Source organism: Eretmochelys imbricata, chromosome 4 (genome assembly GCF_965152235.1).
Source record: "Eretmochelys imbricata isolate rEreImb1 chromosome 4, rEreImb1.hap1, whole genome shotgun sequence".
Classification (NCBI taxonomy): Eukaryota; Metazoa; Chordata; order Testudines; family Cheloniidae; genus Eretmochelys; species Eretmochelys imbricata.
The window spans coordinates 118559925-118583213 of NC_135575.1; the positions used below are offsets into that span (position 1 = coordinate 118559925).

The 23289-nt window shown below is 42.7% G+C and overlaps 1 protein-coding gene across 1 annotated transcript in view; it reads left to right on the forward strand.

Moving 5' to 3' along the window:
- SLC2A9 (solute carrier family 2 member 9) overlaps positions 1–23289 on the forward strand; it is a 169620-nt gene that overhangs the window by 58403 nt on the left and 87928 nt on the right. The window contains exons 7-8 of the mRNA XM_077815849.1: positions 15904–16079; positions 21350–21460. Of these exons, the coding sequence (XP_077671975.1) occupies positions 15904–16079; positions 21350–21460 (287 nt within the window). The remainder of the gene's footprint in view (positions 1–15903; positions 16080–21349; positions 21461–23289) is intronic.

Genomic DNA, 23289 nt, shown 5'->3' on the forward strand with positions numbered 1-23289 from the left:
ATTATCTCACAGTACATTTTTTTAACCTATTTCCATGGTAAAGGCAGAATTTTGAGACATGACATAATTTTGATATGTCTGAGGGAAGAATCCAGCTCAGGACTGTGGTTTTGTGGCTGTCAGAGATTTGATCATTTGTGAAATGTCTTCAAGTGCATTTTTGCATTCCTTTTGGCTGGGTCAAACTCTCAGAACAAATCAGCATTTAGAATTAATAAACCACACCACTAGATGGAGAACAACATACTGTACAGGTTATAGTAATTCATTTACAATAAACTTAGGAACTTTACTTTGTTTCTGGCATGAATACTATTGAATATTCTGTTCCATTCTGCATAAATTATCTTATATCATCCGTGTCACTTTACAGAGTAGCAGCCGTGTTAGTCTGTATTCGCAAAAAGAAAAGGAGTACTTGTGGCACCTTAGAGACTAACCAATTTATTTGAGCATAAGCTTTCATGAGCTACAGCTCACTTCATCGGATGCCACTTTAGTATCTGAGTACCTTCCAGTAGTATATTGTGACATGACTAACATCTGTTATGTGGGTTCATTCTCTCTCTCTCTCTCTCTCTCTCTCATCCTCTCTCCAGGGGGAGATAGGTGCATGCAGTGGAGTGTTTTGTTTTAGAGGGTTTTGTTGTGGTTGTGGTACGTGTGCTTTGTAAATACTTAGAATACTTCTAGGTTTTATTATAGGTGTTCTGTTTTAATCCACACTTCTCTGATCTGGGCAAAAGTCTCTCTCTCTCCATTTCCTTCCATGCAATTTTATAAGCAGTAAACACACACAATAAATAAATATTATTAATAAAAACAAAAAAAGTGCAAACCAAATAGGACAACTCCCATGTTTCCGCACATGTCCCTGGCTTGGTTTCTAGTGAGCACAACCACCTGAAGCTAAAATTCATCCCTGTGTAGTGGGTGAGCACAAGAGCTATGTGTCATTTTAGCCTTATTTTGAGGAGTTAAGTGGTGCATGGGTCTGTGCTAACACTCCATCCTGAGAGATACCCAGGTGCTGACTTTAAACAGGTTCAACTGCACCTGATCAAATCCCATCTGTTAGTTACATCCTTGAGCTGCCTCTGATGGGAATTAACCCCTGAACCGATAGGCCATACCCTGGTTCAGCAGGGCCTGCTCTCAGGAACACTACTTGGATAGAGTACAGCAGGGCTTTTGAGGCTTATTCCAGACTGTTTATAGAGGACCTGTATACTCTATTGTGTTGCCACTGATGTCAGTGGGACTGGGGTTCCTCATGTAGAATGAGGATTGAATTTGTCCCATCCATTTATCAAAGAAGAACTGGAGGGACCTGAAGACTTCTGAGACGCAAATACGGAATAAAACCTGTCAGAGAGTTCACAAAATAGGCTCTTTAAAAAGGCAATGCTGAATCTGGGCTTTAAAATAACTCACCTGCCTTGTATCTGGTGCCAGTGACCATTGCTTATAGCATATCAATAGCTTGTGTCATGGTTTTAGTGTATGTATATTCTGAGAATGACTTGATTGCTAATCCAGAGGCCTAGGAAGTGGCTAGCAAACTGGAGGAGGATTTCAGAGTTGCAGGAAAATCTATCATGAAAGCAACATTACCAACACCTAATTGCCAATGCTTTAGTAGTTGAAATGAGTTTTAGCAACCAACTTACTGGAAATTACTTTCGTGAGTAAGAAAAGTGATGATAATGGGCAGTCTTAAAAACTGCTCTTTTAAATTTAGAAGCTTTTTTGAAATGTGAGTCTTAGACCATTAAAGTTTCCAAACAACTTCTTAAGAGAAAAAGGACACAACATTAACATTTTGGGCCTGACTCACTTTTAAATCAAACAGCAATAACAAGCTACATTCTAGTTGAGAGAAGGCCAAACTTATTTGGAATCTTTTTGGAATCTGTGGCTTGTAAGGACAGAAGAAATTAATACTGTTCTTTTAGAATGGGATTTCCCAATGAGCCTACGAGATTTAGGCACCAAAATATTGAAATGCAGTGGGATTTTGGATAACTCCCTCAGTTCCCCTACAGCAGGAGTGGGCAAACTTTTTGGTCCGAGGGACACATCGGGGTTGTGAAACAGTGTGGAGGGCTGAGTAGGGAAGGCTGTGTCTCCCCAAACAGCCTGGCCCCCGCCCCCTATCCACCCCCTCCCACTTCCCGCCCCCTGCCCTACAGTCTTGATTCACACTTCAGGGTTCTTCTGCTAGATATCCTGACATATGGTAGCTCGGACAAACAATTGCAGGTGCAAAACAGGCAAGCAGAATTTTAGGGGTCACTTGGAAAGTGTGATCCATACATTTTGTGTATAAACCAGTATGAAGCACATGTTTAATTAAAGCATATCACCTGCTACTGTACAATAAGTACTATTAGGTACTAGCAAGTCACTTACCCATATCCACATGTCTTGGTGGGACTGCTGCAGGAACTTGAATATGGAAAGAGGAGTGCCCTTGAAGACCTGTTCAGAATAGGGTAGTATGGAAGAAGGCAAAAGAGATGGCTTGTGAGCGAAGCAGATGAGTGGGCAGATGAATTCAGCACCGTCGGTGGAGTGGGATTTGGAATTAGTGACAAAAAGAGACAAGGACAAATAAATAGAAAGGGTTAGGGCTATACAAAGGGAAAGTCAGGAAGCTTGAACTGGATACAGTGGAAGAGCTGCAGCCAATGGAGGGAATCAAGGAGAACAAGCATGACCTGATCAGATCAACAGCCAAGGAAGATGATCTTTGTGTCAGCTTTTTCTGTGGACTAGAGAGGAGAACGTGGGTGTTGGGAAGTATGTCTACGCTGCATTGTAAATCCAGGATCAGATTCTGGACTGAGCCAAACCCACTACCATCCATACGCAAATCTTTCTGTCTCAGGTCAGCACCAGATCCTAGGACCCACCCATTGACACTCAGGTCCTGTCATTTTGCAGTATGGATGCAACTCAAGCCACAGACCCAGGTCAGAAGGTCTGTGTAATGCAATATGGATATGTTAGGATGTTTGTGAGACCCAGGTCCAGAATTATAAAGCCAGGTTTACTATCCAGTACTGTGAATACTGAAGTGTGGGCTTGAAATATTGAGTCCACAAGCATGGGTCTCACATATCGGGGTTTACAAATTTATGGCTGCCATTAAATATATATTTACTTGAAAGTATGTGTAACCCTTCTACCAGTCAGAGTTAGAAGCAGTAAGTACTCCAGTTGTAACTGCCAGTCAGCAAAATGGGTGCAGCCACCCCCAGTGAGGAAGTAGTTGCTGGCGTCCCACTTGCTGGTCAGTTTGAAGGCTTTACCCTGGTCCGGTTTACGCTTCAGGGTTTCCATGTACAGTGAGTGGATAGCTGCCTTCAGGGTCCTCTCCAGCATGCCTCTGGCACTCGGGGTGACGATGGTGTTGTCGTCGGACCTGATCTGCGGCATCCAGACTCCCAGCTCCTGGCGCTCCTCGCACCACTCCCAGCGGCAGCCAATGCGCTTCCCCAGGCGATGCATGGCATTGCAAGCGCGGGACCACAGTGAAGCAATGTTGCTCCCATCCCATCCGAATTCGCTATCCAGGGAACCGCTCAGGAAGCTGGCGATGTCTTGGTTGGAGGGGGCTCTGCTGATCCGCTTCTTTGTCATGTCATGGAAGGCGTTCACCACGATGTTCCGTACCATGGCGTCGGGACACATCAGCAGGCGGAAGGCGTGGGTGATCACCGCAGCGTCACACAAGTCGCCCATGTGGGGACATTGGCACTGCCATGCCTGTGGGCGACGTAGACCAGCTTGTTGCTGGCTCTCTGGGGAAGAAACAGCCACTTCTTCACCAGCTGCTGGACGATCTTGTCTGCCTTCACCACGGTGGATCCCCTTAGGACGAACGAGATGTGGGGGATCAGGAAGGTGTTCAGGACGTTTATCTTCTGCCATGGTGCCAGCAGGGAGACGTCTATCTTGGTGGCATCCTGCAAGATCTCCTGGATGGTGTCCTCGGGTGTCTGCCAAACACGGAAACCCGTCGGCATGCTGGTATGCCTGCCCCTCTGCCAGGGGGATGACACGCTCACCCTGGGCCTGGAACCCCGTTGTCTGCACCGAGTCCCTTTTGCTGCCGTCGATGTGGAGAGTTGCGCACTTCTTTGCATTGAAGCGGAGCCCCATCCAGTTGGCAGCTCAACTGGTGGCGTCTAGCATACGTTGGAGGCTCTCTGGGTCGTCCTCGGTCAGGACCAGGTCGTCCGCGTAAGCCAGGACGCTCACCCTCTCACTATGGAGGTTGAAGCCATCTGTGCCATTGGAGATCGCTCTCAGCAACTGCTCCATGTCGAGGTTAAAGATGATGGGGCTGAGGGGACAGCCCTGCTTAACTCCGCTCCGGATCGGGATCTCGGCGGTCTCCCCTTCGACCGAGCGAATGGTGGTGCTGCATCCCTCATACGCTTCTCCAGTCAAATGAAGGAAGTTCTCTGGCATCCCAAACTCCTGGAGCGTGGCAAAGATGTGGTGGTGGGGCATGGACCCAAAATTAGCCAGGTCAAGCCACACTACCGCCCACTGCCTCCGCGCCCTTCTGGCCGTTTCAATGGTGTTTTGGAGGACGAAGTTGTGTTCATAGCAGCCCTCGCAGGACATGAAGCCTTTCTGGATGGAGCTGATGGCTCCTCCGCTCGCCGACCACTCTGTGATCCTCGATGCCAGGCAATTGGCATATAGCTTGTACGTCGTGGAGCAGAGGGAGATGGGCCTTCAGTTGCTGGGGTCGTCCCGCTTGCCTTTCTTGTACACCAGTACCATCATGGCCTTCTTCCAGGAGCTGGGAGTCTGGCAGAATCACTTGCGCTGGTTGAAGAGCGTGGTGAGGTCCAGGCAGCTGGGATCTCGCTTTTTCAGGAGGCTGTAGGGATGCTGTCTTTCCCAGGAGCTGTGTTTTTTGTTTTTGAGAGTCTGGCCATCACTTCCTTGGGCGTATCGTCAGTCTCCAGGACACCTGCTTCGTCGACACGGGGCAGGGAGTGGAGGCACTCTGGGCGCTGCACGTCGTCCTGGGCTATGCGGTCGAATACATCCTTAAGTAGCTGTAGAGATGCTCAGATGGGATCGTGCAGTAGGTTGAGGGCCCATCTAGGATCTCCCTCATGGCCTTGGAGCGGTTCGCCTAGTACAGCTTTTGGATCCTGGAATCCGCTGCTGGATCGTAGCGGCAGTAATTGGAGAAAGATGGAATGATACTACAGTGATGGAAGCTCTGGAGATGCATGTAATAACAATACAAAAATGTTGAAGGGTTGGAACAGAGGGTGGCAGTGGGGAACAGAGTGCTGGGGTCAGAAAGAGGGAACGAGAGGAGCTTACTGTCTTGGTAATTGTCTTACCTCTTAGATTGTAAGCTCGTTTGGGCATTGACCATATTCTTGTACAGCACCTAACACAATAAGATCCTGATCTGTGACTGGGTCCCTTATGCCCTGCTGCAATACAAATAAATAATAATAATAATTGTGATGTGGTAGGGAGAAATTTGTCAGCTCTAGAAATTAATTGTTCAGCTAAAGAACACTCCAAAGAAAGCTTTCTAAGTATGCTGTTTCTAATTGGGAAAGAATAGCCCTGAGCAAATAATTAGTTTCAGTGCAGCTGTGATGATGTGTCCTATAAATGGGTAAAGGAATTCAATGAGCGTTCTAACTTGCAAGAAAAAATATTAGCATGTGTTAAGTGTCAAATAACTTTACACATCGTGTCACATTAGCATCTACTGGTCATATATAAAACCGTTTCTCTAATATGTTCAGTCATACATTAAAACACCCACACTTATGAAAGAGGGGATACAGCAAGTACTTAAAACTGCTTCCATGCTGTAGCACTGCCAGACCTCCTTGGTAAGAGATACGATACATGTATTTTTTAATTTTCAAAGGGATGGATTTGAGTTGATGATGTTTGATATGGTGAAGGAAAAAACAAAGCCACCGAAACTATTTGGGTGGGAGACATTGTGAAGCCAAATTCACAGCTGGCACAAATGGTTGCAAATCCATTCACTTAAATGGAGTTGCTAACGCCTACATCTATGGTGAATTACTTATTTTATTTATTTGATTATTTATTATTTGTCTTATTCTAGCCCTAGTCATGGACCAGGACCCCATTGTGCTAGGTGCCGTACAAACAGAGCAAAAAGGAGTTTACAATCTAAGTATAAGACGAGATAAATGGATACAATCAGGGCAATAAAAGGTAACAATGAGACAATATTGATTAGATGATGGGCCGTGGTCTCTGCATCAGCAAACTAACTGTTCTTCTTTGAGTACTTGCTCATGTGTCCATTTCACATTGTGTGTGTGCTCCCCACATGCAGCGGTGCTGGAAGTTTTTCCCTCAACAGTATCTATAGAGGAGCAGCTCTGGAGCCCTGTGGAGGGTGCCCACATAGTGCAGTGTAAGGGGTGCTGCCAGCTCCCCCCACTCTCAGTTCCTTCTTGCCGCCGGTGACGGTGTACGGAACATTTGCCGCTCTTACTAGCGTTGCTTAGGCTTCATTCATGTGAGTTAGAGTTCTTGTAAAGTTAATGTACATAGTTAGTAATCAAATTAGTTAGTCCTTAGCAGTAGATAGAGGTTTGTTAGTCCCATCAGGGACTTAGCCGGGAGGATGGGGCATGCCCTGGTCCCCAGGCTTTAAGCCCTGTGATTGCTGCAAACGGCCCAGGCCCGTGAATGATCTGCATAGTAGCTGTCTCAGGTGCCCCAGTGAAGGGCACATAAGTGGTAAGTGTCAAATCTGCAAGTCCTTTAAACCTAGGATCAAGAAAGAACATGAGATCAGGCTCAAAGCGCTCCTGATGGAGTCAGCGCTTATTCCGGCCCCAGAGCAAAGGTTTGACTCGGCACCCAGCACGGCGGCATCTGTGCGTAGTGCCCCACCAGCGCCATCGAAGAGCCAGCACTGATCCCCGGCCAAGAAGGTGGGTAGGGGATGGTCTCCTGCTCCCCACCAGGGGAAGGACAAAGCTGGGGGCGAGCTAAGACCTGCGCCGGGCAGCTCATCTCCCCCATCGGGAAGCTGGGCCTCGGCTCACATCGAGCGATGCAGCCCACCCCGTTCTTTGCCTGGAAGCCCAGACACAGAGGTGGGCCTTCCTCAGCTTCAGGCTGCACAGGAGATCTGGACCCTCCCAATGCTTCCCACACTGGCCCCGGCAATGCCCAGACCTCCTTGGGACCTTTCAGTCTGCCTTCACCCCAACGGTACCGCTCCCCATTGCGGGGGACATCCCGCCACCATTCACCCACTCGAAGCCGTCGAAGAGTTAGGGAGGCAAACGCATTGGAGCCCTCTACTGTCACCGGACCGTGGGCATCAGCAGCGGGATTCGAGGTGGACTTCACTGGTTACCTTGGCACAGACCCACGGAGGCACATGCTCCCTGGTAGGAACATCGGAACCGGCCCTTAACGTCACTGGAACGCCGTTACGGATCCTGGGAATAATCGGAGGACTGCAGCCGTGGGTCTTGCCAATGATCCCCAAGACAGATATCACCATATTCGGGGAGATCTGCCCAGCCCGCGATACTTCTAGATCCCGCTCCTCATCCTGTTACCGGTCTCGAAGTGCGAGGCGTGGACCGCTAGTTTCCTCTTGTGGATCCTCCGAATGCCACCGGTCACCAAGGTCCCCACAGAGATGCACGTCCCGCTCGGACCGGTCCTCCTCTAGATGTGACCATGATTATCGCCAGGCACTGGGTCGCTGCTCCAGTGGATCCGGATCACTGGGCAGCAATCGCTCTGGATATGGCTACAGTACAGAGCCAGGCTCCACATCAGCAGGGCAGCCACCCAGACCATCGGTGTCACCTGCATTGTTGGTACTGAAACCTGCCCTGAGCCTCTAGGCGCAGTGGCCCAGCCCGTGGTACCCCTAGAACCCTAGGGGTTCACCCTGCAAGTCCGTGTGGACAAAGGGGAACAGCCTGCTGGACCACCAGTGGATGTCGTGGAACCTGCGGTACTGGCCGCCTCCTCCTCGTCACCGGACGAGGCCATCACGAAGCCCCCTCATCCTGTTCCATCAGATGATGCTAAGGCGCACCAGGAGCTGTTAAAGAGGGTCGCATCCAACCTTGGCCTGCAGGTGGAGGAGTTGGAGGAGCAAATGGACTCCCTGTTTGACGTCATCTTCTCCATAGCCCCTGCTAGGGTGGCTCTTCCCCTTCACGAAGGGGTATTGAAGATATCCAGCGCCTTGTGGCAAACTCTCTCCTAAGGAAGCTAAAGGTTCACATGATCTGCCTGGCCTCCATTATCCCCTCCCTGGATCTGGGACACCGGCTTGCCACCCTCGACCTGAAAGACACATACTTTCACAAAGCAATCTTCCCAGGACACAGACGCTTTCTCCGTTTTACAGTTGGCTCGGCCCACTACCACTTTGCGGTCCTTCCATCTGGCCTGGCTACAGCACCAAGGGTGTTCACCAAGTGTATGGTGGTTGTCACGGCCTACCTTAGGTGTCGGAGCATCCAGATTTACCTGTACCTCGATGACTGGCTGGTCAAAGGCAGCTCTAAGGCTCAGGTCCAATGCGATGTCACTATACTACAAGCCATGTGCTGCTCCTTGGGACTACTGATCAACCACAAAAAGTCCAGTTACTTCCATCCACGAGACTAATTTACTTGGCCAAGTGGATGAGGTTTTCCCGCTGGGCATCCAAGTGGGGCATTTCTCCCTCGCGTTCTTCAGTGCAGTCTATCTTGGACTACTTACTGCAATTCAGGACTCAGGGCTCTTCCATTAAAGTGCACCTTGTGGCCATCTCCACATTCCACCAGCCGATCCAAGGTCAGATGGTCTTTTCTCATGATTGTCAGGTTCCTGAGGGGCCTCGAGGCTTTACCCGCAGGTACGGGCCCCTGTCCCGCAGCGGGACCTTAACCTGGTCCTCTCCAGGCCTGCCTTTTGAGCCACTGGTCTCCTGCTCCCTTTCCTACTTGTCCTGGAAAGTCACTTTCCTGGTGGTGGTGATGTTGGCGAGATGAGTCTCCTAGATTAAGGCCTTGACCTCAGAATAATCACCTTACACAGTGTTTTATAAACACAAGGTCTAGCTGCGTCCCCACCCAGCCTTCCTTCCTTTCACATGAGCCAGGACATATTCCTGCCTGTGTTCTGTTCCAAGCCACACAAGACTGCTGAGGAGAGGCATTTGCATGCGCTGGATGTGCAGAGGGCCTTGGCTTTTTACTTGAATCGTACCAAGCCTTTCCGTAAATTGACCCAGCTCTTCATTGCTACGGTGGATAGGATGAAGGGCCTTCTGATTTCTTTGCAGAGGATTTCCAGTTGGATCACCTCTTGCATAAAGACCTGTTACGAGCTAGCAAAGGTCCCTACACTGCTGATCGTCAAGGCCCATTTGACTAAAGCACAGGCATCTTTGGTGGCTGTCCTGGCACACATCCTGATCCAGGACATCTGTAGAGCCGTGAAGTAGTCCTCAGTCCACACGTTCATGTCTCATTACACCATCACTCAGCAGGCCAGAGACGATCCTGCGTTTGGCAGAGCTGTATTACAATCTGCGGAGCCGTGAACTCCTACCCGCCTCCACGGGAACTGCTGGGAGTAACCAAATGTGGAATGGGCATGAGCAAGCACTCTAAGAAGAAAAGACAGTGACCTTTTCCGTAACTAGTGTTCTTCAAGATGTGCTGCTCGTGTCCATTCCACGACCTGCCTTCCTTCCGCACTGTCGGAGTTTCCGACAAGAAGGAACTAAGGGTTGGGGGAGCCAGTGGTGCCCCTTATAGTGTGCAATGCGGGCGCCACTCCCGAGGGCTAGATTAGGAGCTCTGTTTTAACCACGTTTAGCTTGAGGTGACAACTAAACATCCACAAGGAGATAACACCTTTCATCTTTACTTGTATTTCATTTTAGGCACTCTAAATTTATATTCACAGAAAATAGATATTGTAATGGCTGCTATTTAGTGTTGTGTGGAAAATTCATTATGAAACCCATATACCATACCACCCTGTTTTGCAAACCTTTCCTGCGTCTATGTTCAAGGGAATTAGGCTAGGGTTATGGTTCTATGTGCGCACCATGGGAAACTGGAGACAAAACCAGGTAAAGGTCGAACCACAAATGATAAGAGAAAATTCAATACAAGAACTATGACCCTGATCCTGCAAGGAGTTTCATGCAGGCACAGCTCCCGTGTGTGTGAGAGGAGTACACAATGAGTTGGCTGCCTTAGCTTTTAACTTCAGTTATATTTAATAAATCAAAATAGGAAGTCCCAGATTTATTCTTAAACTTTGCCACAGTTTGCTTATAAATGTACTAACAGCCCCCTATGCCCTCAGTAAATGTTTCATCTCTTGCTCCTATTTTAATAGATATATAGTCACCAAGGCACATCCAAATTATCCTTTTTGGCTACTAGCTACCCTAATAAAGTCAGTGTTGTGTGCAAATACTAATTTTCACTTTGCCAAATATTTTGCTGCAAAGCCGAAATGGTAACAAGGTTCACATAACTGGGAGAGGAAATAACTTTACATTCCATATTCAAAGGTCTGTGAAATTGGATAAACTTCTGTGGAACATGATGTACAATCAAAGCTCTTAGTGAGGAAAGAATGAGACATCTGGTATGTCTGCTACTGCATGGAAGAGAAAGCTAATGTTATCCAAAATGAATTTAATATTAATAATTTGCACCTGTGTGGCACCTTTAGTCCAAGGTACACATACTGTTTTATAAACATTTAATGAGTTGTACCTAGCCATACCCTTGGGAAGCAGACCATTATACGGGTGTTTCCTTTTGAGGACCTGAGTATTGTAATCACCACTACTATCTCTATTTACCACTTCCCCCTCGTGTCTCCTTCGTGTATTTCTCTTTCAAGCCTCTTGGCACTTTCTCCCACACAGCTCCTGTGTTTGTAATATTGTCCCCAATATGCAACACAACAACACTTTCCTCCTTTAAGTTCCTTCTCAAAAGTCACCTCTTTCTTTGGTCTCTACAGCAATGATTCTTGCCCCTTCACAGTCTTGGAATGTTACAGCAAGATTATCAAAAGCAATTAGCAATGTTTGAGTGCCTAGCATAAACTGGTCTGATGGTTGGAGGCAGGGTGCTCAGCATCACTGCAAGCATATCTGTGCCACTCTGACCCTTGCCTCTACTAGTGTTCTGATGGTAGTCCATTGTGTGCAGATAGAAACCTTGGCTAGGACTGCCAACAGAATTGTACATTTGTGATGATGGGCTTTGTGGTATGTGCACCTGGAGACTAACAACTAGGTTAAGACACCAACTCGTTTCTTCGCTGATCTGAGATGAATTTGAGCTAGTGGTTTAGAGTTGAAAGTTTCCATGTCCTATTACCAATCATTATGATTCTAGCATTTGAGTGTAAAGTATCTGGCACATAGTTGCCCGAGAGAGATGAAAGACCAGGGGGAAAGAAGTCTAAGAGATGCCAGAGGAATAAGTCCTGAGTCATTATGGCACAACAGGAAAGAAGTGAAAATAAAGCCTTCCTATAAAGATAAAAAGCCAGCCAGCCACAGATGGAAAAGTAAGTGTTTCAGGTGGGGTAAAAGTGAAACAAATCATTTCTTTTTGCCAGGACAAAAATTGCTATTGCATGCAATTCCAACAACTCAAATTAAAAAATTTAAGTTAATAAAATTAGACATAACTGACTGAAAAGCCCCATTACTGCACACTGGCCATCTCCCGGCCAGTGCAGGATTTATTTCCTTCAGTTTATTATCTTTGTACTTTGCTGAGTTTAAATGATACGAGTGTCTGAGCTTTCTACCACTTCTCCAGGCATATTCTTCCTTAGTCAAGCAGGTTTGAAAAATCCTAACAAATAATGTTATTAACTTATAAAATTATATTTCTGACATTATTGGAATTGGGGGGTTGGAGGAAATTTCAGGATAAGTGTTGAGTAACACAAAATCTTGTTAAATCTGCTGGAAAGGATATAGCATTGTACAAGTGTGCTCTATACTATGCATTAATGTAGGGAAATAGTGGTTTGTTGGCATTCATTGATTTACTGGTGTTTCACTTATTTGTGATGTTTTGCTGTTGACAGTTACATCTCTATTCTGAACTGCAGGGAGGGAAAGGAAAATGCTTTTTTTTTCTACCTTGTGCTCGATTAATCATTTTCTGTATTAACAATTTTTGACTTCCTCCTCTGGTTAGAAATATACCAAACCCCCTGTGCAGAGTGGACAGATTGCTTCCTTTTTACTTGACTGCACCTGTATTTTGACTGCATGCCCTACAGGGATGTTGAGAGTTCTGAGAACAGGAAAAATGAAGAAAATTGTTCACTGACCTGATTTACACCAATAAAAAAATAAAAAAGATGCATTAAAAATATGTGAAGCTCTTTAATGTTGTACTTCTAATTACCTTCCTTATGTGGTGTTCTTCAATATTACCATCCTTAACAATAAAGAATATAATATGGAGATAGGTAGGTAGGTCGGTCATTAAATATACTAATACCTAGCTTTACTTCTAATTTTACAGTTTATACCAAGTTCTACATACATTACAATAATTTAAACAAGAATTAATTACATCATTTAAAAAGAATAATTCAATGAATTATAATTTGTCCATGAGAAAAGGACACTTCCTTGGCCCCAACCACAAAACAATTAAGATTTGTTTATTAACCTACCTCTGCTCAAAAGACCTGCGTAATTAGATGAATCTAAGCAGTGTGCCAGAAGGTTTAAAAAATAGGCTTGTCTGTGTTGCACCAAAGGGAAAACTGTGAGTTGCAGAAGAAAAAGCCCTTTAGGTATAATGCTCTGCTAGTAGCCCCCTTTCTTCTGAATAAAGTGGGATCCTGTACGGATGCCTCTCTTGGTCAGGGATGGTAGAATGGAGCATTGAAAGATGAGGTCTCTTGAGAATGCAGCTCTCAAAGTAGTTAGGTTGCTATAGGTTAAAGCTAATGACCCAAGATTTTCAAAAGTGACTACTGTTTTTGTTTGCCTCTGTTTTGGGTGCCCAGCTTGACTCACCATATTTTCAGGAGGTGATCAGCAACCAGCCCTGAAAATTAGACTCTTTAAAGGGTCTGTCTACACTTCAATTAAAGACCCACAGTTGGTCCATGTCAGCTGACTCAGGCTTCTGGGGCTCAGCCATGGGGCTGTGTAGATGTTCAGGCTCGAGCTGGATTCCAGGCTCTGGGATCCTGCGCTGGGAGAAGCCCAGACTCCACCCTGAGCCAGAATGTCCACACCACAGCCTCACAGTTTATGACCCACAAGCCCACATCAGTTGACACAGGCCATCTGCTGGTGTTTAGTTGAATGTAGACAGACCCTAAGAGGTCTCAAGTTGGGCATGAAAAAAACGGAGGTGTCCAAAATTGCTAGACAGTTCTGAAGATTTTGGCTAGGTCCTTTTTAATTCCACTGAGAACTGAACTGGTAGCTAACGCAGGTCCTGGAACATTGATATTATGGGGTTTTTGTTTGATTTGGGTGATGTTCTTAATAACATTGAAATTCCACAGTATGGCCTATTTCTTTGCTAGACAATGCTACAGTCCAGGAATTTTAGACCTTAAATGGAATGTGGGCTTTTCAATCGTCGTGACTCAGTGTATCTGTATTTATTAGATATCCAAGTCCTTGGTACGGTCTAAAAGAGTGGCGTGCACATTATGCCTCTGTAGATAATACTTTGCAAAGCTGTGAATAATGTGAATAAGCCAAAAGTCCGCTTTTTTCTTTCTCAGGAAAATCAAAGCAACGCTATCATTTTCCTTCCTAATAAAATAATAATAACTGCTATTATTTCCTTAAAAGGAGGAATTTTAAGTGGCCTGCTGAGTAAATAATTGTTTTTGAGACTTGCTTCCTACAGTGTTCAGAACAGCCTGGTTACAGGAGCCTTTATAAGCAATTGATTCTCTGTAGCAGAAATAATTCCAAGGTGTCAAACATTTAAATATATGTTATGAAGCCAACCCCCAGGACATGTTCTTGGAGATTTTAATAAAAATATCAGCAATTTATAGCACACCCATAGGACGACTTCAAAATTAAGGGTTCTTTGAAAAGTGACTAATGCTTCTGGAAATGTTTTGTGCATGAATGCAGTAGAAAGCTCTTATTGTTCACAGTGAAAAGTTAATGCAGTAAATCCTCACACATTGTTATTGCATCAAGGTGGTTTAGGTTTTTTGTTTTTTGGCTGATGCATGTTAATGAGGTATAAACACTGACATAAGGAAAGTGGTGTGAATTAGATTCCCAGTTTTCTATGTATGGGAACTGGGAAAATACTAACTGCTTTGGGTAATTCTTTCCAACCATTTAATACACCAAGGAGTTGAATCCTTGGCTGTAATCTGTCTACATAAAGAAGTTGTTTATTGTTTTAGGAAGGGTAAAATCTTTCAGCCCCAAATGTATGTTCTTTCTTGGCTTATAATAATTGCACCTTTCTGCTTTTTCTCATTACTTTTCAGTCTGTTTCATCTTCAGAAACAAAGTCTCTTGATCTCATTGCTACTTGCATTTGTTAGGTGGGATTTTCACCCATTTGCTTGGTCTAACACCGCTCTTTTTAAAGTCCATGGTAAAACTCCCATTAACCTTCATGGAACTGAGTTAGGCTAGTGCTTTGGAAAATCCCTCCTTTGTTCTGGATATTGTGGTGATAGGTGCTAGAGAGATACCATGGGTACATTGGATGTATAGATCTCTGTTACAACCAATGTTAAATAGTTCTGTGTGAATTCCAGACTTCCTCCTAAGTTTTTTCTCTTCTTTAATGTAAAGAATCTGTATTGTATTGTAACATAAACAGAGAGAAGGGGAGGAGGGAGAATGTATTGGCACACAAATACAGATGCTATGTAACTAAAAGCGTTTATATGCTGTACATAAAATGACCTCTTATTTATTTTAATTTAAATAAATGTTCATTTAATTCAGACATTAAGGCTCTTTCCTGTGAAATCAGGGGACAATTGCCTCTAGTGCCTCCACTGATCAAAATTGCTGCACTATCACAGAGCTGGAGAGGTGGGATTTTCAGGTCACTAAAGTTCCAAATCATTCGGGACTCGATGGGAGCGAGATGAGTCTCTTAAAAGGTTACCTTCTTGAGGCAAGGACCCTGTCGTCTTATTTATCAGTCAAGCTCCATGTAAGTCTTTGTAGCTGTAGGTGAAATTAATTCTCCCTTCCTATATATCTTTGCCTCCACAACTGTTTCTTTTTAAATCACATCTTTAAATGTCCCACTTCTCCCTTTCCTATGCATTGTAATGTAGTTTTCCCCTCTGCTTTTGGTCTTCCGACTAAAACCTTGCCTATGCTACCAAAAATTGCCATTCTGATGATGAGTGTCAACAGGTGCTCAACTGGTTGGCTACATGGGTAGTCAGGACCAAATGAGGTGTTCAGCACCACTTGTGAAATCCTGGTTAAAATTTCCTTCAGTTTACATCCTGCGTTGTCTTTTGTATTTTTTTGACTTGGTAAAGTATTTTGGAGATAGAATTTGTATGAAAGACGCAAAATAAAAGAAAGTGACTGACCTTGCAAGATTCTGAATGGCCTCGACGGCCATTGCCTTTGGCTGGAGTCGAGCAAGCTCAGCAGCTTGCAGGACTGGGCCCCAAAATTGCATTCCATTGTAGTGATGGTGGTAAGCTAGGCCACGCTCAATAAAAAGGGAGCAAAATAGCTACACTAAAGAGGTGAAAAACATTGTGTGTTTTTAAATGTATTCAACTTTTGCGAAACTCACCTGTTTTTTAAAATAAAGCATATTAGGTTTCTTACTAAGGTATCCAATTGTCCATTTGCAGCATTCCAGACCTTCCTTGGGAAAGATGATGTGTCTCATGAATTAGAAGAGAGTGAAGCACAGAGAAATGTTAAATTAGAGTCTGTCCTTCAACTTCTGAGAAACCGCTCTGTACACTGGCAGATCATTACTGTGATCATCACCATGGCCTGCTACCAGCTCTGTGGGCTAAATGCTGTAAGTATTCCTTTTCAGTATCCAGCCTGCTAATGGGTCACATCTTTTGTTAATCAGTATTTATATGTTCTCATACTTGACTATTTTCATAATTTATCATTTCTCTGCTATTCCTCATGATGGTGTCCCTAAACTCTGTTTGCCAGAAGCTGGAAATGGACGACAGGGGTGGATGACTTGAAGATTACCTGTTCTGTGCATTCCCTCTGGCACACCTGACATTGTGTATGCATCGTTCTCTCTCTCTCACACACTTTCCCCGCTCCTTCCCCCTTCTCCCCCCTCATTCATAGTGGCAATTCACAGTCATTCACATTCACAATTTTTGGGTTTGGTTCAACCCGACCCAATTTTTTTTAACTGCCAGTGAACTGAAAAATCAGTTATTTGCCCAGCTCTAATTGGGGTCTCCTGGGGGTAACATTTTCACAAGTGACTTAGGCATTTAGAGGCCTAAGTCCCTTTGATTTTCAGTAAGACTCATGCTCTTAGGAGCATAAGTCCCAGTTTGCAAAAGTGAGCCTTTAAGGGTCTATCTACACTACAGCTGGGAGCAAGGCACCTGCCCAGATAGATAGACTCATATTAGCAGGGCTCATGCTAGAGTGCAAAAAATAGTGGTTTGGCTCTTGCAGCCCTGGCATAGGCTCAGGATAGCCACCTGAGCTAGGATTCAAGGGGCAGGATGGGCATGTGCACAAATGCCTTGTCCAAGCCTCCCTTAGTGCTGCAACGTCAACGTTGCTGTATTTAGCACTGGTAGCCCAAGTCTGTCTACCCAGACTGGGAGGCTCACTCCTAGCTGCAGTGTGGACATACCTTAAAAGTCACGTAGGCACTTTTGAAAATGTTACCTGAAGTGATTTGTCTAAGATCGTACTGCAGAATAATGAATTGGAAATGTAACCCAGGTAACAGAAAAACTTTTCAACACATATGAGAAAGAAGTCTAAAAGATTTTCTTCAATTTTTAGGATACACTAGAAAAAACCTAGCACAGTAGGTATTGTTTTCTTCTAATTGCAAGATTTCAGTGCTGATGACAGGGTTTTTTGTTCCTTGTTGTGGATATTTTGAGATGAAATGAAATGGAATTATCTTGTCACGCATTCTTTGTTACAGTTTATCAACTCAATTTATAAATGAAATGACACCTACAGTAAGTAACACAGACTAATAAAGTTATGTGCTTGCATTGTTTAAAAAATCCCATAGATATATTTTCAGGGATATAAGGAGAAATGTGTGACTTTTGGCATATTTGAAAGACCAAAATTGACCAGCTCCAATGAAATATGACATGCTTTAAGAGCAAAATACCATATCTTTCCTGGTGGGGTGTAATTTTTTTAAAACTATTGTACATGTTCCAAAACTAATGCAGCATTTATTTTAGGAAGGCACATTTTGAAATCAAGCTCCATATAGAAATATCAATTGACAGTGCCCTGTAATCATAGGAATTAGGTATTTTTATCTCATTTTTTGTTTTGTTTCTTTTTCCATATAATTCTGCCAATTATGTAAAATTTGTTACACAAGTTGAGTTTTGAATTACGATTTGAAACTGATTTTCTAGTTAAATTATTATTATTGTAAAACCTTCTGAGATGCCTGCAAGAAAGGTGCTGTGTAATAGAAATTGGCTAAAGTACATACTGAATCACTGTTTCACTTGCTTTGTTATGCCACTAAGAACTTAAGACATTCTAAGAAGAAGGTAAGGTACCTGGACATACCTGCTGCTGCTTTTCTTTGGTTGATGTCAATTTTATAGCCCTCTCTACTCTTTTCCTGCAAAATCAAATCATAGCCAAATTCAGCTCTGTGATATATTTACTGGGCTCCCATTGAGGTAAATGGAAATCATGCATATGTTCAATGACAGTTTTGCCCCAGCTGTTTTTTTTAACTTAATTACACTATTTGCATCAATCATATTTCACAGTAACTTATCCAGTATGTTCATTTCTCACTTGGGAAATATGTCTCCTTGAATTCCTTATTTAAGACTAAATTCAGGAAGGTATTTAAGCACAGTCCTAAATTTAAGTGGATGCATACTTCCATTGATTACTTAAAGTTAGGAACATGGTTAAATACTTTGCTAAATCAGGACCTTGCTTCTGTACATGTGCATACCTGAGCTTTGAATTCTTCACCAGTATAAACATCCACTGTAATCTTGAAAACGTAATCAGAGACTTAGTTTGAGAAATGCTAAGCATTTCTGAAAAAATCTCTTGGTACACAGAAAGTGTCCTCACACCTAGGCATATGTTGGAATCCCGTTATCTCGTGGAAATTGCCATTTTAATGTCTATTGGAATCCACAGATTATTCATCATATAGGAGGGCACAAAGAACAAGCAGGTTCTTTCTTCGTTATAGGATCTAAAAGTAGAACAGTGCAAGTATATGATGTCTTGCATGGTGTATACTGTTTTCTCAGATTGGGCCTGATCCAAACCCCACTGAAGCCAGTGCAAATAACTCCAGTTGATTTCAGTGGATTTTGGATTAGGCCCCCAGTTGGGACAATGGGACTGAGAGAGAAAGATGCTACTGGCCTTTGGGCAGGAAAATAAGATTGTGCGCATGCAGGTACCCACCCTCTTCTGGTGCAGGTTTCTTGAGATAACGTTGTTTTAATTTTGAGAGAGAATTAAAAAATAAGTATAGCCTTTTGTTTCTCAACCATGCAACCATTATTCTTACAGACTTGACATAACTTCCATAGGAATCCCACTGAAATCAGTGGGACTATGTGGCAATCAGGATTTGGCCCATGAGCAAGTATTTTGCCTACTCAGTCGCAAGCACTCAATAAATCCATTCTCACACAGACACAGTATTTTAAGTGGATTAACATTTTTCTCTGATTTCAACTGGGAGTTCTTTACAATGTGAAAATCCTTCATAATATTAAACTCTAAGATCCAGCTGGCCTGTGGTGGCCTACTAGCCAGGCAGGGCTTGCCATATGTCTTGCCCAGATGGATGTGTCAGAAAAAAGATTGGACTGATCCTTCCACATTTATCCAAGAGCTTCAGATCATTCCCAGGGGAGATTACCAAGTGGCTGCCTTCTGTAATTGTCCAGCTGGTATCTTGAGGAGTATATCTAGCAATTATTCCCTTCTAAGGCTTTATCTTGTAATAAAAAATCTCACCATTTAATTCCACCAAGTACATTATTTTCTAGATGCACCAGAAACTATAAATGAAGACATTGATGATCATACTACTAGATGTAATTATGGTGAATCATTAAACAATCAATCACAGTATTCAAAAGAAAGTTGTATTAGTTCTACTGGTTAATAAAAAGTTGTATATGATAAATCTATATACCATGGACAAGGAATTAACTTCAAAATATAAATTAATAATAAAGTATCTCAGCCCTAAAGTACACATAAAACTAAATGAAGTGAATATAATTTCACATCACTGGTGAATTTGATCTGTTCCTTTTCTCTCCTGCTTCATATTTAATATAATTAATTTCAAACTGCTTAACATACACCATGTGCAACTTTAAGATAGAATTTTGAGGGATAAAAAGTTTCTGATAGACAATCAACTTTATTTTGTAAATTATGTTTAAGGGCAAAGATGCTGAAATATTTTATCCAGATTACCAAAATAAATCATTGGCACTGGTTATTCTTCTCTCAAACAGTTATTCCTTGGCATGTGAATTGCACAGGGACATAAATGCTCCCTTTGCTCTTTGTTTCTGCCATGTCTAGTTGAGCTGAACCATTTTTTAATAGAATCATATTGTCCACGGGTCAGAATTGGGTGAACAAGATGGTAATACTCTTCTAAGCTCCACCCACACAAGGCACCAAGTCAGAATGTGGTGTCACATACTCTCTGGGCTGCTTGAGTTCAGACACCCTCACTAGGATCCCTTAAGACCCAGGTGCTTTGGTGGACTTCTCAGGCTTGACTTCCCCTCAGTGAGGTTCATATGCCCCACTGGGCTTATTAAACTTAGCTTCCCTTTGAAGAGGCTTTGGTCGTCTGCTGGCATCTTGTTTGGAGTGGGAGGATTGTCAATCTCTCCCAAGCCCATTCACTCAACATGCCAAGATGTTGTTTATGGCTTTCATTTTTAATATGGCAGGTGATGGGCTTTATTTTAGAGACTTCACATCCTTCTAGCAATCCGTTATTTTTCTCCTTCTCTGGTAATTAAAGACATCCCTTCTCTCTGTCTGCCAGATGTTTCTGCTTTACGGTAGAACCGCTAATCACATTGCATGTTTTGGCATCTGATTTTCTTTGTCTCATTTCCTTCTGTCCAAGAATCTCAGATTTCAAATAAATGTTTACAGTTTTCACTTCTCTGAACAGTAGCTGGTGCTTTGGTATTGCCCAGACACATTATTTTAAAGCACAAGCACATTACATGGTGTACGACCGTCTAGGTAGAAAGCAGTCCTTATTAACTGTAGAAAATACAAATCAGCTTCATCCAGCCCTTCCCAAAAATCTATTGGCCTGTAGAGGTTTTAGAATGTGCCATGTTTCTGTGCTGTCATTTACTTGCCAAGGGCCATATTCATCAAGATACTGAATGCCTTTGATTGACTTGTGGGCCATTGCGGGCACTCAGTGTAACCCACTGGTGAATGTGTGTTAAAGTCCCACTCTGTGCCAGTCCATAGGGGAGATGAGTTGATACAGCCCCGAACTAGAGAGGCCAAGTTGTAGTAGCTCAGGCTTGTAGTTCTGGGGTCCTCCAGTTCAGTGTGCAAAGTGTTGGCCAAGATGTCAGCCATCACATCAGTACCTTGCTGGGTTGGGCCCTAGGTATTCTGTACTGCCGTGCATCTTGTGTAGCCATTTGCACTTGTGCAGAGTGGGTGTAAGATACTAGTTTAGTGACTTGGTTGTGTTTTACTCCCCCTTTTCAGTCTATTATGCACAGGTGTAAATATTACAGGTCACCTCACAAGGCGTAAGGCAGTACAGAATTAGACCCAATATTGTATTTCAGCTTTTATAATTTGCCTTTTAGGTTTTATCCATTTTTTGCTCAAAGTTCTTGATTTGTGAGTGAAGAAACAAAAAATTATACATCAATCATGTGCCCCAATTTAAGATTTATAGTCACTTCAACACTTTCAGGCAGCTCATCGTGCAATATTATTTGGCTTTTTTTAAAGTCTTCTATTTATATATTCAAATTAAATGTTCAAGTCCTCTTTTTCAAACTATGACAGCTAATGAAGCATTTATTTTGTATTTTAATATAGATCTGGTACTACACAAACAGCATCTTCAGGGAAGCTGGGATAAGTCCTAAACTGATCCCTTATGTTACCTTGAGCACCAGCACTGTTGAGATTTTGTCTGCTGTTTCTTCCGTAAGTTGAGTGATAAATTGGATATGCGTACATTTGATGATAAATAACCCCCTTAAAATTACTTATTTAATATTATGTTACTGATGTATTATTTCTTTATTCATGTTTAAAAACTTTATCAGCAGTCATATATTGATGATTAAGTTCAACAGCTTGAAAATACCATTTGTTGAGTCCAATTCTAGACCTACTTTCCATGACTCTGTAGGGTGTATATACCCCAGAATGACATTTAAACTATATAGCAACAGCTTTAGTATCAAATTTATCCAGATAGTGAGCTGTGAAACTGCTCCATGTAAATGAACAGGAAGAAGAGCATGGAGAAGTTTATCCTCAAGATCCCAATTCAGGGTTGGGCTAGGTAAAAAAGGTAAGTCATTTTGGACTTCAGAAAGTCGTCAAAAAGTGGTGATGTGACAATTATTCCATAGTGATTAATGAGTATCAAGCAAAATTTTTCACCTTGCATGGCGTACATGTAAATGTTCGTTTATACACCAGCCGTTCATTTTACACAGTGATGGGAAGATAAGCAAAACAACCACAATGATGTGGAGGATCCAAAGTTCCATGATTTCACTTCTGGCCCCTTCAGTGGTAGCGAATACAAAGCTCTTTAGCACCAGAATCTATAATGTGCCGTGAATGTATACTGAATTCAAATGCTAAAAATCCCCATAAACTTTTGATGGAGAAGTAGTAGCCACATACATTTTCATTACTCCCCACCCTCACCAGCAAACTTGATTAGACAACATGATGTGCTATTGTGACAAAATAAAACCAAAGGAACTTTCAGTAGTTGAATAAATTGCTCACTGTTAGTGTAAGCTTATTTTTGTTTGCACTGTTATAATTAAAACATTTAAATGTTTTTGGAATGTGACATTGCAAATCAACAGATTAACTGCAAAGGTAAATTTCATACTTTTTAATTAAAGCTTTATCTGCATATATTCTAATACTATTAAAACAATATTACATAATCATGATGGGATTTAAAGCATTTTTAAATGTCAGAGAAACAATCTTGGCAAAAAATCCATCCTAGTAGGATAACAAGTGTTTTGTGGCCCCTTAAATGTTATACTAAAATCAAGCTATCAACATTATTTCCATATTGTACAGGACATAAGGAGATCTTAAATGTCACAAAGGCCTTCTCCTGATCTTTGTACCTTTCCACACATCTATATTTAGATTTGTGATGATCTCAGTTTAGATACATAGCCACACTTTTAAATAAATGGGACGTTATTTTAATATTTCTTTGTTTAAGATAAACACAAAAAAATGATTTGGCAGATATTTTTATATGGGGAGGATGCTGACCTTTTGTTTTCTGGCACTGAAAATTACACGGAGAAGGTTTGATGATATAAAAGCCATTCTATAAAGAGGGTCTGTTGTCTTTTCAGTGGGTTCCATACAGTCAATTTTTAGGGCATGTTCAGAATACATTCTTATATCTAACAAGAAATGTCTAAGTTAGTTCCCGGTATCTGTGATTTCTTCAGTAAGTTTCTCATGCCCACAAGGTTATTTTTAATTCCCTTCTTTTATATTCAGTCTGCTTGCTGTGCCTCTGGAAATACTGATGTATGGAAATCTCTAACTTTTCAAACATGCTCTTTTGAGATACACTGAAACATTGCTTTATAGACTTAGTTTTATTTCAAGAATCCTCTGGCACATTTTATTGTTCCTGTTCCAAGGGACACCAACTTGAATTTTACATTGCCATTTGAAAATGTTATACCTTCTCTTGTTCCAAGTAACTCCTAAGCCTATTATAGTTGGAAGAGATTGAAGGGGGTATGTTTTTC